At 49.0% G+C, this 17836-nt stretch overlaps 1 protein-coding gene across 10 annotated transcripts in view; it reads left to right on the top strand.

Annotated features, from left to right (window-relative positions):
• The first annotated feature begins 3232 nt into the window (after positions 1-3232).
• Positions 3233-17836, top strand: part of TNIK (TRAF2 and NCK interacting kinase) — a 153141-nt gene continuing 138537 nt past the window's right edge. For 7 of the 10 annotated variants that reach the window (XM_032697640.1, XM_032697639.1, XM_032697636.1 and 4 more), the window contains exon 1: positions 3233-3473. In XM_032697640.1, the coding sequence (XP_032553531.1) occupies positions 3417-3473 (57 nt within the window). In that variant the 5' untranslated portion in view covers positions 3233-3416. The remainder of the gene's footprint in view (positions 3474-17836) is intronic. The other 3 variants (XM_032697641.1, XM_032697643.1, XM_032697637.1) reach the window with 1 other exon arrangement.

Here is a 17836-nt window from a genome sequence, read left to right as displayed (position 1 = left end):
GTAAACCTGCCTGGACTTAGGGAACCAGAAAATGTGGGGCAAGTGGTCACAGAATTATTGTGAGCAAGTCATCCACATGTGCTGGTGCAATAAATCATGTGTCAGGGCCCAAATGTGTTTCCCTGTTTGCTTCTTTCCTTTTCTTGATCATATTTTGGATAATGATCCAAAGCCCAAAGCACCTGAAGCTGTTGCTAATCGGACAAGGGCTTATGTGTCACTTAGATTTTCTCATTCCACACACATCCCCTCACGATATAATTAACTGTTAGTTAATTAAATTTAGTTTCATGCAGAGGTCAAGTGACCCAGGTAGTTTATATATGAGCTGATGCCCTTCAATGAGTAAATCAAAAATGGTGATCTCAGGGTCACTGACATTGGCCCTCCACTGCTGACAGCAGAGCTTTGGGTCATTAAGGTGCTCATTGCTCACTGGGCTGACCAAGGCCTGTAGGAAATATGCTATTTTCACATTTCCCCACTTCCCAAATGGAGACAAAACGGGGAAAAAAAAAGATTTTTCACCGAACAAAAATCCCAGTTTCTGTGGCAGTAGAAATGTCGGGTATGGAGCTGATGAGGGACATGGGGGGGGATGAGCTGGGAGGGACTGCTTTTCTTCATGGCTCTTGTTTAATGAAGGATGGGATGTAGCAACTCAACACCTTTGTTTGGCTTGTCGGTGACCTTCCCATGCTGCATCCCACCTATAGCTGTGCCAGCACCCTCTGGAACACAGGGCACCGTGTGGGAAGAGGGGCCACGGTGTGACACAGCGGGGTCCAGCCACCATGACCAGGGGGACCTGTCAGGTGGAAACACAATTTCCTGCTGAACTGACTCACAGCAAAATATTTTGAGCCAGTTCGACTGACTACTCTGTTTTGAGTCACGGTGACTGTAACTGAAAGGTTTTGTTTAGATGCTCCTGGCAGAAAAACAGTGTACAGAGAGACACAGATATACCAGTAAGTAAATAAATAAAAGAGTAACATATTGGAAACTTAACTTTTTATGGAAAAGGTTTCCTGCAAAAAAGAACTACCCAGTTCTAGGTTTTCCTGGAGCCTGGCTGGGCACCAGTACAGACTGTGCAGCAGTCCTGGTATCTCCAGAGGTCAGCAGGCACACATCTCCCCACCAAGGCTGCTCCTTTCCCCAGACAGCCTGGAAACAGCAGCCCTCTCTGGGATTTTCCTGTCACTTCCCTCTATCGCTTTATGCAATTCTTGTGTCAGTGGTAACAGGAGGGTCCTCTACATTTTCTCCATCTTGACAGGCAGTGGGTAGGTCATAATAAAATAACAGCTTAGCTTGGGACTTTGCTTTCATGCTGAGGATCAGGGCAATCTGTCAGTCTGTAGGACCAGAAATATATATAGATATGTATATTTTTATATATATATGTATTAATCCTAATGTTTTTCACAAATAATCCTGTGTGTTCTCAGATGGAAAGCACATTAGAGCAAACCAGTGTCCTCTCTCATCCTGTTTGTTCCTCCCTTCTCTCCCAGAGAACAATGACAGCAGGAGGAAGTCTCGCATTGGTTTGTTACTAGTTTCCAGGCAGTTTTGCTTCCAGCTTCCCAACTACAAGCGCAGCATTGCAATCCCTAGGCTGGAACAGACACAGACAACATCTGGTTTAAAAAAAAAACCACCACGAAAGATTCAGGAGGGTGCTTAGAGAGCCCTGGGTGTTTATTTTATTGAATTCAGCATTTTGATGAAATTTGCCTCTTTATATACAAGTGAGGGCTAATGACTGTGCATGATATCGAGCAGTGATGATTTGTAGCTTGGGAAAAGGGGATAAATCCAGGCAGGCTGCTGTCGCTGCAGGTGATGTGCAGCCCTGCGCGGCTTCCGCTGCCTGCCACTTGGGCAGTTCATTACCAAAAAAAATCACATTCTGCTGCACCCTCACAGCCCTGCAAGCTGAAACACCGGTGCTGCCATCCCCAGTTCCTGTCACCCCCTCCTGCCATCAGGACAAATAATGCTGATAAGCCAGGGATGCCGGCCCCCTGCTGCCTAGGGCGGAGGCACCGATGGCACCGATCCTGCTGCTCCTGGGGACATTTCATCATCTCCTTCTGTCCTTTGGTCTGACTGTCCCCCAGTCCTGCCCAGAGAGGCTGCACCTCCGGCACCAGCAGCAGCACCCCACCCCCCCCAACTGCACAACTGTTTGTAAAACCATTTATTATTACTTTTAAAGCACATCTCCAATCAGAAAGTGTAAGAAAATCCCATCTGCCTGCCAATTGACTCATGTGTAGGGTTTCCGCTTCCCAGATCTGCATATTGTAAGCTCCTGACACAAGTTGATGTTGTAAGTACAGCTTCCATACGGTTCTCTCAAAGGCAACAGATTTTTTATACATATATATTTATATACGGCACCTGGTTTGGCAGGAACCACATCCGAAAAAGGGAAATAAGGAAAACTAAAAGCTGACTCTACCTAGCTATTGCTGGCTTTGGAAGGGGTTTGGCCAATTCCAAACACAGCATCAATCTGTTATTCCTGCTCAGGACAAGAACGGGAGTCGGTGGGGCTTGGGGTGGCTCCTGAGTGCGGAAGGAACAGGTCAGCAAGAGGCTGCCAAATCCAGGTGTGATATGTGGATCCATCTGCAGAAGGGGCAGCACGGGGGCTGAGCATCCCGAGGAGCACAGGGCAGGCAGGCGGCTGCTGGAGAGGCCCTGGTGTTTCCCACACTCCTGCCTGGCAGAATCTGGGTTCAGCGTCCAAAATGGGGCAGCTTTTCCCACCAAAGCTGTCAGGCACCACTGGTCTCCTGGGGTGGGGGGACCCAGGTCCAGCCTGGATCCCTGAACCTTTCTGCCTAGCTCCAGCCTGGATCCCTGGACCCTTCTGCCCAGGTCCAGCCTGGATCCTTCCCGCCCGCTCCCAGTCGGGGGTGTCTGGGTACCGAACAACCCCGTTTGTGGGGCATCGCGGGCGCACCACCGAGGGTCCCGCAGCCCCCCGAGGCTCCATCGCGGCCCCTTCCCTGCGCAGCGCGGCGGTCCCGGCGCAGCCCCCGCCCGTCCCTCGGGGGGGCTCAGCCCGCCCCCGCGCGGCACCGCCCCCTGCGGGCGGGGCGGTGCCGCCCCCGCGGTGACAGACAGGGCCGGGGCCGTGCGGGCGCGGTGCGGGGCGGGCGCGGCGATGCGCCGCCGCCGCCGCCATCCCGGCGCAGCCCGCGGCGAGCCCTGCCTGCCTGGCCGCCCGTAGCTCGAGCCCCACTGCGGGCGGAAGGGGCAGGGGCGGCGGCGGCGGCGGCGGCGGCTTCTCCTTCCCCGGCGCCCCGCATGAGGAGAGGCGTTAAATAGCGCCAGCGCCGCGGCGGCCGCCACTGCCCGCTCGGTGGCGGCGGGGCCGCCTGGCCGGCGGCGGAAACATGGCGAGCGACTCCCCGGCGCGGAGCCTGGACGAGATCGACCTCTCGGCGCTGCGGGTGAGGCGCAGGGCCGGGGCTCGCGGGGAGGGGATGCGGGAGAGGCACCGCCGCCATCCATCCCTCCATCCCTCCATCCCTCCATCCGTGCCCCGGTGGGGGGGGGCGGTGGGGCTCCGTGTGTGTGATGCGCGCCCGCACGTATGTGAATGCGGGTGGGTAACCGTGTGCGCGTGCATGTGCGTGCCCGCCGCCGCGTGTGCGTGTGCACCTACACATGTGTGTGTGCCCGCACGTGTGTGCGTGTGCACGTGTGTGTGTACACATGTGTGTGTATGTAGGCGCCGTGCAGGGCTGCGGGCACGGCAGGTGTGTGCGTGTCTGTGTGTGCGCCCGCGCCGCGCTGCGGGGACGCGCCCGGGCGGGTCCCCGCGCCGGGGGACCGGGTGGCGCGGGGCCGGTCCCCCCTCCCGGAGCCCCCCACGGGAATGGTGGGGTCGGACATCTCCGGGGTGCGGGGCTGCGCCCCAGAGCCCGCACTCCCCCCGCTCTCCCGGCCCCGCAGCCTGTCTCCATCCCTCTCCCGCTGTGTCCCTGCGTGCTGCCTCCTCCTCGCCCCCCTGGAAAAAGAAGCCCAGCGTGTACCCTTGAAATGTCAGACTCGTCAGACGTATCAGCCTCGGCGTGGGCTGTGGCCTGATGTCCCCCCGGTCCGTTTTTCCTGTAACTTTCTTCCTTTTCCCCCTTTCTCCATCCTTTTGGCCGTAAGAACAGCTCGTTGGGAAGGAACGAGCATGGGGAGTCATTGAGGGAAGCAGCGTTTATGCGGGAGGCAACAGCGAGGCTGCTTCTCGCAGCCTGCTGGCATAGACAAATAAATAAAATTAAGCAGAATCCGCTGAAGACTTGCACAAGTGTATTTTTAGAAATATTATTTGCTTCAGTGCAAGAAAAAAAAAGAGAAATCTATCTTTATTCACTTGCCCTACTTTCTTCCTGGTGAGTTTCTAGATGATTAATAGTGTAAATGATTGCTCAGCGATACACACTGTAGATGAGATTGGACTGGGGGACCCATCCAGCTTAAAAACAGACCTGGAGCTCACTTACCCTCGTAGGTGGAAGGTGTCTTGGGAGAAAGGTTGCTGAATCCAGTGGAGTTAATCCAGGAGAGCAGTATCGTTTGTGGGGGAGGGGTATCGTTTCTTCCCCGCCCTCTGAAAATGTTTTTTTTATTTTAATATTCTTTTTTTAACATCTGTGTTGGGAAGTGCATTTGAACTAGGGTAAAATTTCTTTTAAAAACTGTATGCACACATGCTTAGGGGTTTTTTTTTCCCTGTGTTTGTGGCTTTTTAATAACAATGCACACCAGATACAATCAGGGTTTTGTTTTCACTTTGGGAGGAAATGTATATTCCCTACCTCCCCCGGAGACCCACCGGCAGTGCCTGGTCTGTCAGCAGAGCTGTGCTGGCATTTCAGGGTAATAAGGGGACCTGAAACGAGAGGACCAACAGCAGGGTGGGAGTGCAAAACCATGTCCCCCTGTCCAGCCTCGTCCCCCTGCCCAGAAGTGGCCAGTCTGGCAGCACAGGGCTCCTGCCACTTGGACCTCTGCCCCTCTCGGGGGGGAGAGACCTGCTCTGACACTTTCCTGTAAATGATGAGGGATGGGGTGGTTTGCAAGCGAGACAAGAATAGGAGCTTAATTTGCCAAGGAATAGATCTTCTTCTAAACTAAGCTCTTCTAGCACTTAGAATAATTGTTAAAGGTCATAAATTCAGCAGATAGGGCACAAAGCATGAATCATTCCATGGGGTCTGAATCAGAAATCAATAGTAAATTTGCTGCCTGAGCACAAAACATGGCAGGGAGGAGTAATTCCCCAAGCCTTGCAAAATTTTATTTATTAGAAAAGAAGTGTCACATTGCTGCGGGTTTGTAGGTGAGTCTGGGTAGAGGAGATGTTGCTCTTGTGCTGTCTGCATGTTTGAAGGGGTGAGGGAGGGCAATGTGAAAAGCTGGGAGCAGGTAGTGACTCAGAAATCTGGTGAAGGGGATGATTTGTTCCCAGCAGGGGGGAAAGGAAACGTTCAGGCCACTTATCTCCAAGTTTGAGTCACTGAAATGTTCCAAGAGGCTGGGGTTTATAAGCAATAAGCAAATGTGTGCAAGAAAGGTGGACCTTTGACTACCAGTTTACCCTGTCCTTTGCTTTGGCTTCCCTACCCCCGTCCCAAGAGAGGGAAGTGGATTTGCAGGACAGCAATATGCTGTTGAAGGCTGAGCATGGCACGAGCAGAACCTTGCACACCATCATTCATTTCAGCTTATCTTTCCCCACTGGCTTAGGGGGTGGGATTTGTAGGGCTGGGCTGAAAGGTGACATAGGAGGTAGCAGGACCTCCTGTTTTTGCCACACTGGAGTTTATTTTGGCCACGCAGTTGGGCTCCACCACAGCAGTGCATCTGTTTGACGTGCTGGTGGCTGGGCCAGGAACAAAGCGCTGAATTCTGATTAAAATGCACGGCCTGATGCATCGAGTAAGCTCAGTTCAGGCCGGCTCCTGCCTCCTTCGTGACATGTTCCTATCCATCACTGTGCACTGTGCTCACTGCCGTGGTACCCAGGTGTCCCTGTGTGGGTGCAGAGGGCTGAGCGTGCCAGGAAAGGGCAGTGTAAAGCCCTCGACATCAGAAGGATTCTTGAAACAGAGATGTTCTGGTGGTGGTGCTGGTAATGAGTATTGTTAATGTTGCAGAAAACTGTAATTTAAAGTGATGAGGCCATTTAACAGGTAGTGCTGCATATTATACTGACAAGGGGATAAGATAAACTACATTATAATGTTCTTTTGTATGGGCAAGGAGATATTTTTGCTAGTCCACTCAGCATGTTTAATAGCCAGGTGACCTGGCAGTGTTATTAGCAGAATAATGATTAACATGGGTGTTCGCACAGGCTGTTGACAGGCACGTTTGAGAAGCAGATTTTTACCATAAAATGGGAATGAGTGTGAGGAGGGATGCAGTGTGCCGTGCTCTCTGGTGCTAAATCCACAGCTGATCCCAATAGGAGAGAGCAGAAAGATGGGGCTGGGTTTGGCTTTTTTCCCCCGTCTTTTTTTTTTTTTTTTGTCTTAGCAAATGCAAGAGCCTGTCATCTCTTGCTGAAGGCAGTGGCCTTGATCCTTCTCAAATATTCAGGTCAATAGCTTTTCCTCTGCTGCATCCATCTGCAGGGCCGGGCCTCTGGCTGATGTGCCAGTGGTGGCACTGGGCTCCTCTGCAGTAGCTGCCACAGCTGAATTCATCTGGGGTGCTTTGCAAGGTGTGTGGGAGGTTATAAGAGCTCTCAGGAAGGAAAACTTTTCTCAGAGAGCTGATAACCCCTAGGTTGGCGCTGGCCTAGGGCCGACAACCCTTCTGCTCATAGTTGCTCCTTGTCTTCTAGATGAGGGGCTCATCTTGGGCATAGGTCACCAAGCTCACCTGGGATGTACGGCTTGGCTGAGGGTTTCCTACAGGGCTGGGAATTTTTTTAAGAAGATCCTTTTTGGGGAAGAAGTAATTGTTTTCTTCATGTACCTGAATGTTGATTTTGTTTTGAACTCATTAACAAAACCCGAGCTTTTGTTATTTACTCTGGTGAAGTGCTGATTGTGCACTTTCTGGAAACTGGATCCTAAAATCATTAGCTGTTTTGGAAAAGCCTGGCCTTTAATGCTCAGTCTTGGAGAGGAGACAGCACAGAATTAAGGAGCCAGTGGGTATTAGCTGTTGCTGGGAAGAATTAGATGAAACCCAAAAATGTCACTACTCTTCCTTTAGCTTTGCTTTGTATAGAAGTGAAGTTTGTGGCCGTTTGTTTGCATTAGTTGGTCACTGTCAAGTGTAGATAAAAGCTGGCATGTTTAAAAACCCACAAAACTCAAACATGCTGGCATTGTCCTGTTTCCAGAACTTTGTCAGTTTATGGCATATTTCAGCATCATTAAAGATTTAGGAAAAGTTTTAATGGGGGATAAGCACTGCAAGCCACCACTCAGGAGCATTATCCTGGCAGCATTATGTTAGTTTTCTTCTTTCAGCACCTTTTAAAAAAAGCTCTGAAGCTCAACAGAATTTGGGCAGCTTTTGTAAAGGTCACCTTCTTCCTAAATAGAAAGAGGAACAAATTTGACTAGGGATGGCTTCTGGAGATTAAAAAAGACATGAAAAGCCTATCTGTGCTATGTTTTTCATGATATGCTACCATGCAAAATTTGGGACAGATCTTCAGCAAATAAATATATATGGTCACAATTGCTGGGGATAAACACTTTCAGGAGTCTTCCATGAGGGACTTCATCTGTCCTATTCCAGTGTCATTCAGTGCATGTGTAAGTTATGGACCATGACAGTGTCCACATATTTCGTGTGTTTTTGAGCCTTTTAGGTTTTTAACCATAACATCTTGGCAGTAGAACACTGGTCTCTGAACCACAGAATCATGAAATGGTTTGGGTTCAAAGGGACCTTAGAGCTCATCTAGTTCCAACTCTCCTGCCGTGGACAGGGACACATTTCACTAGACCACGCATTCTTCCACAATGCAAAAGTGTATGGTGTTTTTAAAGGGATGGAGAGTCTCCCTGTTCTCACTACTGGGTAGCCATAAAAATTAATATTTTGGAGTGAATTTATAGCAAAGCATATGCTTGAGCAGGCTGAAGTTTGAGCGCAAGCACTTTGTTGAGTCAAGGTTTGAAACAACAAAGAGCATTTGATTGGTGTGCATATTTAAAATAAAGGGTTTGATTTTTAATCCATGCAAGAAGGAGGAGTTAGAGGATGTTTTTGTCCTTGCTATGTGAAGGTAGTTTTTATCTGCCAGGCGCACAGATGTAGTGGTACAGTTTGTGTGGGGTGAGGGGGGAAGTGGTTTGCATTTGATCTGTATGTAAATCTCCAGAAATGAATCACTCAGCTGTGGAAGAGGTGTCCTTGGAAGGCATCATTCACGTGGGGCCATGTCAGACAAAAGCTGCTAGCACCTCTTGGGCTTGGGCTCTGAGCTGCTCCTGCAAACCTTTGCCTGACTCCTAATGCACCCTTACACTTTGCGAGGGTAATTATAGACACCAGTGGGAGTTCTCTGCCTCTGACCTGCAGACCAAGGACAGAGTATTGATCCCTGTCTCATTTCTTCATGCCTCAGACGTAAAGGGGGGAGAATCCTGCTAGATTTCCCATGCTTCCCCCAGTGAAAAGCTACCACCAGGCAAAAGGGTGCGTGGTGTGGAGAAACAGCATTGGTAAAAACTGTTGTGTCTTGGAGTGGGGAGGATGGTGTTGAGGGTTCAGGACCTACCAGCTGAAGGCAGCCGCTCACCCTGGGGTACCTGAGGACCATGCATGTTGTTTGCCTTTGCTGCCAGCTGCAGAAGAGACCTGGAGCATTATGGAGTGAAATGCAGACCCACATTCTCTCCTGAGCCTCTCCTGAGGCTTTGGCTGACTTGTTCTCCCTCCTGGTGTCCATTTTAGCCCTGGCTGCTCTGCTCACCTGTAGGAAGTGTACAGCTTCCATCAGATGAGGTTTCCATTTGCTGATACTCAGGTGCCTTCTTTGTTACTTTTCACGCAGCCATTAAAACAGGCTGCAGGTTGAAAACCACCAGTCTAAGTCATTGATAACTCCATGAAGTGAGAGGTGGTATTTCCCACTTACAACGCCAATGGGTTTAATTTCCTTCTCCCCAGTCCACGCCTCATGTCCTGTTGTTTCACCTTGAACTGTGAGTGCACATTGACTCTGATGGGCTGTCTGCTCTGGGCTCAGGAAAATTATTCGTGTAAGTTGAGATTTGATGTTTTCCATATAAATCGTTTATGATTTCTAAAGGAGGATTGTCTAAGGAGCATGGTCCTTGAGAAATGGATACTCCCCCTCTCTCTGCACTCCTCCTCCATGGTTGTTTCTAGATCAGCCCTGCAAGGGGCCGAACATCCCCTTCCTGCAGTGGGATGAGGATGCTCAGCACGTAGGGCCCCAGCCCTGGGGAGCTCCCGCAATGGGTCATTAGTGAAAGGAGAGGAAAAGCCACCAAGGTTGGAAAACACTGATAAGAAGTTGAGTTGGCACTCAGTTATAACTCTCTGCACGCCTGATTTTATTTTGTAATGGCAAATCAGAAAACCTTTCCGTTTGATCGAGAATGTTGCTTTTCCATGTTAATTTGCTGCTGCGCTTGGCAGAAGTTCAAGGTTGGGTGTTGGTAGTAAATGATGGATGATGGTAATCAGATGGGCAGCACAAGAGTATCCAGATTGGATAGCAGCACCTCCTCCTTCCATCCGAGGTGAGCAAGCAGCGTTTACTGCCCTGTGCTCAGGTGCTGAGTTACCCCGAGCAGCAAAAGGTGAGCACTTTGCTCTGCTGCTGCAGGGAACCAACTCTGCTCTACCACAGGAACCCTGTCAGATATTAACAGCTTTGTGCAAACACCACCCTCCTGTCAGCGAGTGAGGCCTGAGCGGGTGACACAGTCCCATCCTTCCCACGGGTGCACTCAGGCTGAAAACAGCCATAGCCTCTGGCGAGCGCAGGCGCTGCTGGGTTTGTGCAGCTGCTGTGAGCAGTGAGTTGCTCTTCTGAGTAAAGCCTTAGCAATGCGAGTGGAACATCCTCTCGGTTTTCATTGCTGCTGCTGCAGCGAGGGTGGGTGTTTCTCTTCACGTGTGTGCACGTGTGGTTTTCAGCTTCACAGTGCTCAGAACCTTTTGTTATAGCTTTTGCTCGGTCCCTCCATTGGGGTGCAAAAAGCGTTGCTTTTAGTGGTGCTTTTAGAACAGTTCGTGGTTCTGAAAGCAACACTCTTTAGAAGCCAGGGATTTTTGCCTCAGATACATATTCCTTTATAAACTAACAAAAAAAAAATTTAGGTGGCTGACAGTTTCCCCGCACTTCCTTTTAAAAATTCCCTTTTCTCCTAATTTTGAAACTCAGCAGGAAAAAGCCTGCTGCCAGCTGAGTCATGTGTTCAGTGCATGACAGAAGTGACTGTTTGGGACCATGCCCTTAATCTGCTGGATGGTGACTGTAGGATGCATTGGAGGTGGTAGAGCATTTGCTGAGGAAAAGATCGCACAGCTTGAATCTAATAAATGTGTCTAATAACCTCTGTAGCATGCTATAGAAATACAAGAGATCAAAGCTTCAGAGGCATTTATTTTCATAATTTGTGGGTCAGATCCTCGCAGGACTAATTGGTTGCTGTTTGATGTCCAGGCAACAATAGAAATCTCTCTTTAAATCAGAATATATTTGCCTCTTCCTTTCTCTTTCATACACAAGCATAAAAGCTTAGTGTGATTTTGAGATAAACTGGCAGAAGTGAAGGTGCAGATCTCCTCCCTCACTACCATCTTTCTTAGATGTGTTAAGAGGGTGGTGAGGCACTGGAACAGATTGCCTAGAGAAATGGTGGATGACCCATCCCTGGAAGTGCTCAGGGCCAGCCTGGATAAGGTTTTGAGCAACCTGGTCTGATGGGTGGCATCCCTGCCTGTGGTAGGGGATGAACTCTAAGGCCCCTTCCAACCCAAACCATTCTTTGATTCTTTTACACTGAGGGCCATATAACTGATATAACGACAAAAAGAAAAGTGTTTACCTGGTAGCTGTTCATTGTTCTAATTCATGTTGGTGCTCCAGGAACACTAAACCTGATGGCTGTTGCCTAACTGCTTCTGCTCCCCAAAACATGAGCCAAGATGAAAACAGAGAATGAGCATTGATGGTGCAGCTCAGTGAATCTCCCCAGTTGTGGCTCATTAGTCATGACACTCATGGGGTATCTCAGCACTGTGGGTGGTCACCCCCAAAACACAGCAAGTCAGATATTGCTGTGGGCTTTGTGGGGCACTTACAAAGTTCTTCTATTTATTTATATCTAAAAAATATTTATATATATAAATGTATACAAAAATAAGCATGGACCTAACTGTTCCCTCTTGAGTGCAGTAGGACAGCGTGGTGTAGCTATGACTGGCACAGCCCGTGTCCCTGTCGCTGGCACGTAGACCTTCTTCAAAATGCAGGCCAGAATTCTCCAAGCTACTCACTTTGATGGGAGATGCCAAAATAGCCATAGACCTGTTACTGCACATGAAATGTGGCTGGAAGGGAAGGTGTAATGGCCTTAAACTTGTGGGGTTTGTGTTTTACCCTCCCACTGAAAACTCAGAGTAGGTGTTTGGGGTGAGGGGGCTTCTCTAGTGTGCCTGCAGATGTCACCATTTTGGGAGGGAAGAAAGATGGGTGTGCCAGGAAGCTGTTCTTAGAGAAAAACCAGAGGCCAAAGCAACAAAATGAAAAGGACTTTAAATGTGTTTTCTGGCCATGCAGACAGGCTGTCTTCAGTGCAATAAATCTTCAGCCTTTAGGTATTGATTAGCTTCAGTAAATAGTGTGATGACTCTGCTCTTCCCATTGCTATTCTGTGGGGATCGGTGTGTTAGTGTGGCTGAAGAGGCTGTAATAGCTAAATGGGATTCCAGTAGTGAGAGCAGTTTACAAATGCTCTCCAAAGTGATCATCGCAGCCAGTGTGACTGTGTTTGACTGCTGTAAATGTAAACAGAGTGCTCCACTGGTGACCAGCCTGGTAATGACTGTGTTTTCTAATGGGCAAAACCGTGTTCCCTGAGCCAAGTGTCCTGCAGTGACTGTGCCCTGCCCTGGCAAGGATGCTGTCTGTTCTGGTTCAATGACTGGGGAGCTGTAATGGGTGTGATGAGCTTGGTGTTGTGTGTGGGGTGAGAGAAGGGGAGTGGAGAGGAGAAGCTGAAGTCCTGTTGAAATGTGGGACTGCTTGGCTAGCAAATGGAAAATGCCCCTCTTTATACCAGCCCTGTTCATGGCTTGTGATAATTTCTTCAACATTCATGTGATGCTGGGCATAGTTCAAAGTGATTTTGCTTGTTGAGCTTTGCCCCTGCCTCGTGGAGGCAACGATGTGATGTGTCAGCCTGAAGGTGGTTGTGTTTGAGCTCTGGGCAAGCCCCGGATCCTTGAGCAATTGCTACAATAAAGCATGAACAGGGCAGGAAGATGGCAGGGACAGCAGCTCATTGTCCCTGTGGAGCAGCAGTAGGAGAAGTGATGGATGGGGAGCTCGTGCTTCTTTAGCTATTAAATGCCATAACTGGAAGCCCATCCAGATCACCTCCCATTGGCATATCCATGTTTTGTGACAACCTGTAACTCCACCCTGGTGAAAGAGCTCTTCCAGAGGTGGTTTGGACCATGAGCTGAAATCCCAGGTTGCTCTGGAGACAGTGGAAGGAAAGATGGAATGGAACAGATGTAAAATTAGCATAACAATATACCTTTAATTCAACTTGAAGGAAATAATTGAAGAGTAGTTGTCACTTAGGATTGTGACCTCTGCCAAGATGACTCACTCTTGCAATATAATATGAGTCACTTGTTAGTGATGACCTGGTAAGGAGAAAGTGCCAAATCCCTGTAACTTCTTAACGGTGTGCTATAAAAGCCAGGGTGAAGAAGGATGTTCAGGGTATTATTGCCTAAAAGCAGCTGATACTTAAGAGCACTGAAGCACCTTTACTTGGCTCTGTGGGACTCCAGCACGAAAAGGCAAAGGCTCTGAGCAAAAATGCTACTTCTTCTTTGGCCTTGGTTTAAAAGAGCCACACAGCACTCTGTACCTCTCCTCCCCAGCCTGCTGCCTTGATGTGATGTTGCCCAAGGGTGGGGACCCTGATAACTCTCCTTCCTGCCAGATGGCTGAGCTGGCTGGAGGGCAAGTGCCTGCTGGTGGGAGGGAGGTGGGTGGGTGCTCAGCTGTGCAGTGGGCCTGGAAAACCATGGCCACCTCTGCAAAGGCTCAGCATGAGGAGGGAGGTCTTTAGGGCAGCCTGGCTGCTGGCAGAGCAGGAAGGTAGGAACAGGATCCTCTGTGGGAATCCCCTCCTGGGATACCCATGATAAGGAGCCCTGGGCTGGACACTTAAAGTTAAAAGTCTGGGGCATGGGGAGGGGAGGTGAAGAGCTGTAGTCTGTGGCTGTGTCAGCCCCTGCAGCAGGGGTTTGCCAGATACTGTCCCTTCATGAGCTCCTCTGACGTCTGCCAAGTGGGTGCAGGACGAGAAGTTTTTTATGGCCTTAAGGAACCAGTGGTGCTCCTGCAGCAATTCACTTGAGGACTCACTTGTTAATCATCTACTACCTGTCTTAAATGCTTCCTCTTATTGAACTAGTACTTTTCCTCTATAAATGAGATTTCACAATCCACAGAAGAAAGTGAGAGCTAGTGTGAAGGTGCCTGTGACCAGGGGTGGGAGCTCACCAAGAAGTGACTGACTCCTGGGCTCAGCCTGTGGCTTGGTACCCTTTCACGTTGCAGAGGGGCACCTTGCTCATGGGGAAGGCTTTCTCACTTGTCAAAAGCCTGATGATTATGTCTGTGGTCATGCAATCCTCTGAAGTGCTGACACAAGTAATTAACTTGAGAGAAGAGTATTTTTCCCTAGATCTCGTAATTGTAGAGAAGCATGGAAAAAGGCCTTCCTGAAAGTTCATTATCCCAAAGGCAAATAACTTCAAGTAGTTTATTGAAAATTCAGAAAAAAAAAAAAGGTGATAAATATGTGAGGTCTTGCCTTCCCTCTTCCCCCAAGTGATGCACCACAACAGCCAGAGACCCCCGGGCTGCCACACTTTCATTTTCTGGGGGAGAAGCTGCCTACCTCCACTGCCCCTCATCTCTGCCACCTGTACCAAGGTGTCTCTTGCCCTCTGGACTTTGCCTGTTGGCAGTCCAGACAGGACTGACAGATCCTACTGCCTTATGCAGCACCAGTGTGGGCACAACGAGACAGCAGGGTAGTGGTGAAGGGCTGTGGAGGAAGGTTGAGGTTTGAAGAGATGAGAAGGGATGGACCTGAAGGACAGATGTTCCTGTCAAGGCAGTCTGAAGCAACTAAAGGACATTGAATGTACAAGTGGTTGCATTGCAGAAAATTGGTGTGTAGTTAGGAATAGCTCTCTGAGGGTCAGAGGAACATCACTTCCTGAAAAGAACCTGCCAGTGCAGTGGGACACAGATCTTGTACACATCTTCATTTTGTCTTGCTCATTTGATGATTATCATCCTATTCTTTAGCAAGTTCCCACTTTAGCCCAGTGGTCCTGCCACTATGGCAGCTCTTGGTAGCTCTTGTCATGCCTGTGGCCATCCTTGTCACCTTCAGCACCAGAGGGGACCCACACTAAGGAGGGATTTTGCTCTTTGATAAAGCAAACCAGAGCTGTTGGTTTTCATTGAGCAGCTGGATCCCACCTGGGTCGGGTGGAGTGAAAGCATTACAGGTTTGAATAGGCAAAGGCTGTATCATGTGACTGAAAGGCAGGTGGACGGGCTGCACCGCTTAAAAAAGGGAGCAGTGTGGTTGACAGGGGAGAAGGGGCGTAAGTTCAAAGCTGAAGTTGCTTTCCCAAGGCCCTTTCACAGTAAAATGTGGGTTTGCTTTCGCCAGCTGACGTGACCTCTTCCGTGCTGTGGTGTAAAGCTAAGTGCCTGCATGGAGGAAGCGTCCTCGAGAGAAGATGCAAAAGCTCTGCTCATTATCAGAAACGAGTAAAACTGCTCCAAGCTAATATGGCTGCCTAAAAATAGAAGTGGTGTTAGGGGGAGGGACTGTCTTCTGTGTTCATTTGCCCTTGATTTTCATGGCATTTTGCTGCTCTATATTATGCTTCTTGTAGGGGAGGTGGTGTGCCCTGGTCACACTGGAGCAATTCACAAGAGCACGTGCTTGTGTCAAAAACCATCAGGGAGGAAGACTGAGGAGCTCATTGGAGGTTCAGCAGTTAACTCACAGAATGCAGTTATTTGGGTTTATTCCCTCATTCTGCTCCTCACAGGGTCACAGCCTGTCTCTTGCTGTGAGCTTGAAGCCTCCCCTGGGCTAGGTCTGAAAAAGGGATGTGACTGGTGGTGAGGCTGTGGGGTGGGATGGATCCCTGGCGCTGTGAGAAGGTGGGAGCAGAGGGCATCCATCACGTGTGCACCTCCTCAGAGAGGACAGTCATACCACAGTTGGAGGTTGCAGCATCTACCAATCTTTGGGAAACCAGCCTTAGCAGTTAAGGAGAAAAAAGGAAGGAAAAAAAAAATCACTTATGAGACTTAATTGCTGTGTTATTGTTATTCAGCATTTAAAACCCAAGTTTCATAACTGCCTTGTGATATCAGCATTCATGTTCTTTGTCAGTATTATGCAAGCAGCTCACCTTGTGATCATGAAATACCAAAATGTGCTTTCTAATGCTCACCCTCATTTCTCAGTAAGTCCATAAAAACCTCTTCTGCTTTCTATTAGTTATGGAACAATAGGACATTTTTTGCTTAAAAAGAGTGAGCCTTTTTTATTTTTTCTTCAAGTTCTTGAGCCAGCTGCTGGTCTGAGACCTTTCTGTTCCATGTGGCTTGACCAGGGTGGACACTGCACTGTCTTTTGCCACTTGGGAGGAAGCAGGAAGTTTGTGGATGTATCTTAGGGGCAAAGGTCTTGCTGAACTGGAGCAGTCCCAGCTGGTTGCTGGCACTGGTGTGGTTGATGTGATCTGCCTTCAAGGTTAACTGAGGCAACTGGGAAAGATGGGAACAGGCCCAGTGGGGTAATTCTACATCCTCCGCAACAGAACTGAAATATTAGCTTACTTGTTGATAATCAGTTGGTTTTCATCTAGAAGTTTCTGTTTAATACCAAAAAAGCCCTTTCTGTACCCCAGCAGGAGTTGAGCTGTAAGCAAGACCCTAGGAGTGAGGCTCTGGTCATACCTGTGGGACATCTGTGCTGGGTCTGGATTTCCTCACCTCCTCATCCAGATTTTGCTCAACAGTGAGAGCAGACTTCTAGTTTTTCTTCTGATCAGTCTGGTTCTGCCACTCATTGGCATCCAGAGCAAGGGTTATGCCTGGGAGGGTTATCCTGTTCTGTGGCAGGGTAGCCTGTGGGGTAGTTCTGCAGGTGACTGACTAGAGGTGGTGGGGTTCTCTCAGTACTTCATGGGAAGAATCTCACATGATTTCCTTGACTTATAGAGACATGGAATTTAATCTTTCCTCTGAGTTTTCTCAAGAAAAAGGAAATTGCTGGGGTTTGCCTTCCCAGTAGAGGGAAAGGATTCAAATGTTCCTCTGAGCACAGATGTAGAGAGTGCAGTGTGCTCAGTCTGTTGAGCACTGAAGAGGATGTGTCTCCAGGCTCCCTGGCCAGTGCTGCTTCTCCACTCCTTCAGACTTGGCTTTACATACACATCCGGAGATTGGTAACTCTTTTCACATGCTAATGAGGACTTTGTAGATAAGATCCCCTGTGAGGAAAGGAGCTCTAGGAGAGTCTCATAGCAGGGGAAATCAAGGTGAGGAGGGGTCAAGCATCTTCCCTAGACTCCCTCACAAGCCACGCAGCTCTGGCAGAGCTGAGAGTAGAAGTCAAACCCTTTGGCCTCTCATCCTGTGCTGTAGCCATTGAACTATGCTCTCCTAAGATTAGATAACCTGTGGTTTTAGCGTCTGCAAGGCTTGATGAGCAAATTCCTCTGGATAAATGCTTTTCTTGTATACTTGCCAATACAGTGATGTTTGGGACATGAGGGAAGGGAAATAACTTGCAGGCGTCAATTTTCAGGAGATGAAGCAGATGGAGAGATAATACCCATTAGATTAGAGCTCTCGGAAAGACTCAGTGGTGAGGATCACATCCTGCGTCTCTGGTTTAGACGAAGTGATATGGGGAACCCAAGGTGCAACTGTGCTGCCAGCAGCTTGCCATGAGTTTGAATGTTACTGAACAGTCTGGATCTCTGGCAGGGATGAGATGGAGCACTGGAGTTTGTTTGGGCCTCGGGATAGATGCTGAAGGGATTGCAGTATGGTGGTAGTCGGTGTTACCCCAAACAAAAAGTCCATCCTGACTTTAGAGCGCTTTGAGTCTGGGGAAACTGACAGTTGAAATGGGGTCCCTGCGTAGTGAATTATTCCTTTTCAATACATCGGGTCTTCAGAGGAGAGAAGAATTGCAGAAGACTCTTGGTTTTGCAGTAATTTATCTTCCTTGATGTAGCCTGGGGCTGTGAGGTGGACTGGAGCTCAGCTGGGCACACACTGCAGTTGGCTTATAATAAAACGGCAGCAGCTGCCCTCCTTCTGACCAGCAGAGGTGGTGATGGGCCAGCTGGGTCTGCTAGCTGGGGTGAGGTGATGCTCTCTGAGGATTTAGGGTGGCCTAGCAGAGTTCGTTTTACTGTTTATTTTACTTTCTGAGACGGTGTATTGTTGCTGGAATATGTGGATTTGATTCCTGGTTGTGAGCACCCTTATCTGTTTTTCTAGCCATTAGCT

The sequence above is a fragment of the Chiroxiphia lanceolata genome, chromosome 10 (assembly GCF_009829145.1).
Source record: "Chiroxiphia lanceolata isolate bChiLan1 chromosome 10, bChiLan1.pri, whole genome shotgun sequence".
Classification (NCBI taxonomy): domain Eukaryota; kingdom Metazoa; phylum Chordata; class Aves; order Passeriformes; family Pipridae; genus Chiroxiphia; species Chiroxiphia lanceolata.
The sequence above is the reverse complement of the archived record's forward strand: the minus strand, read 5'-3'. Positions and strand labels throughout refer to the sequence as shown.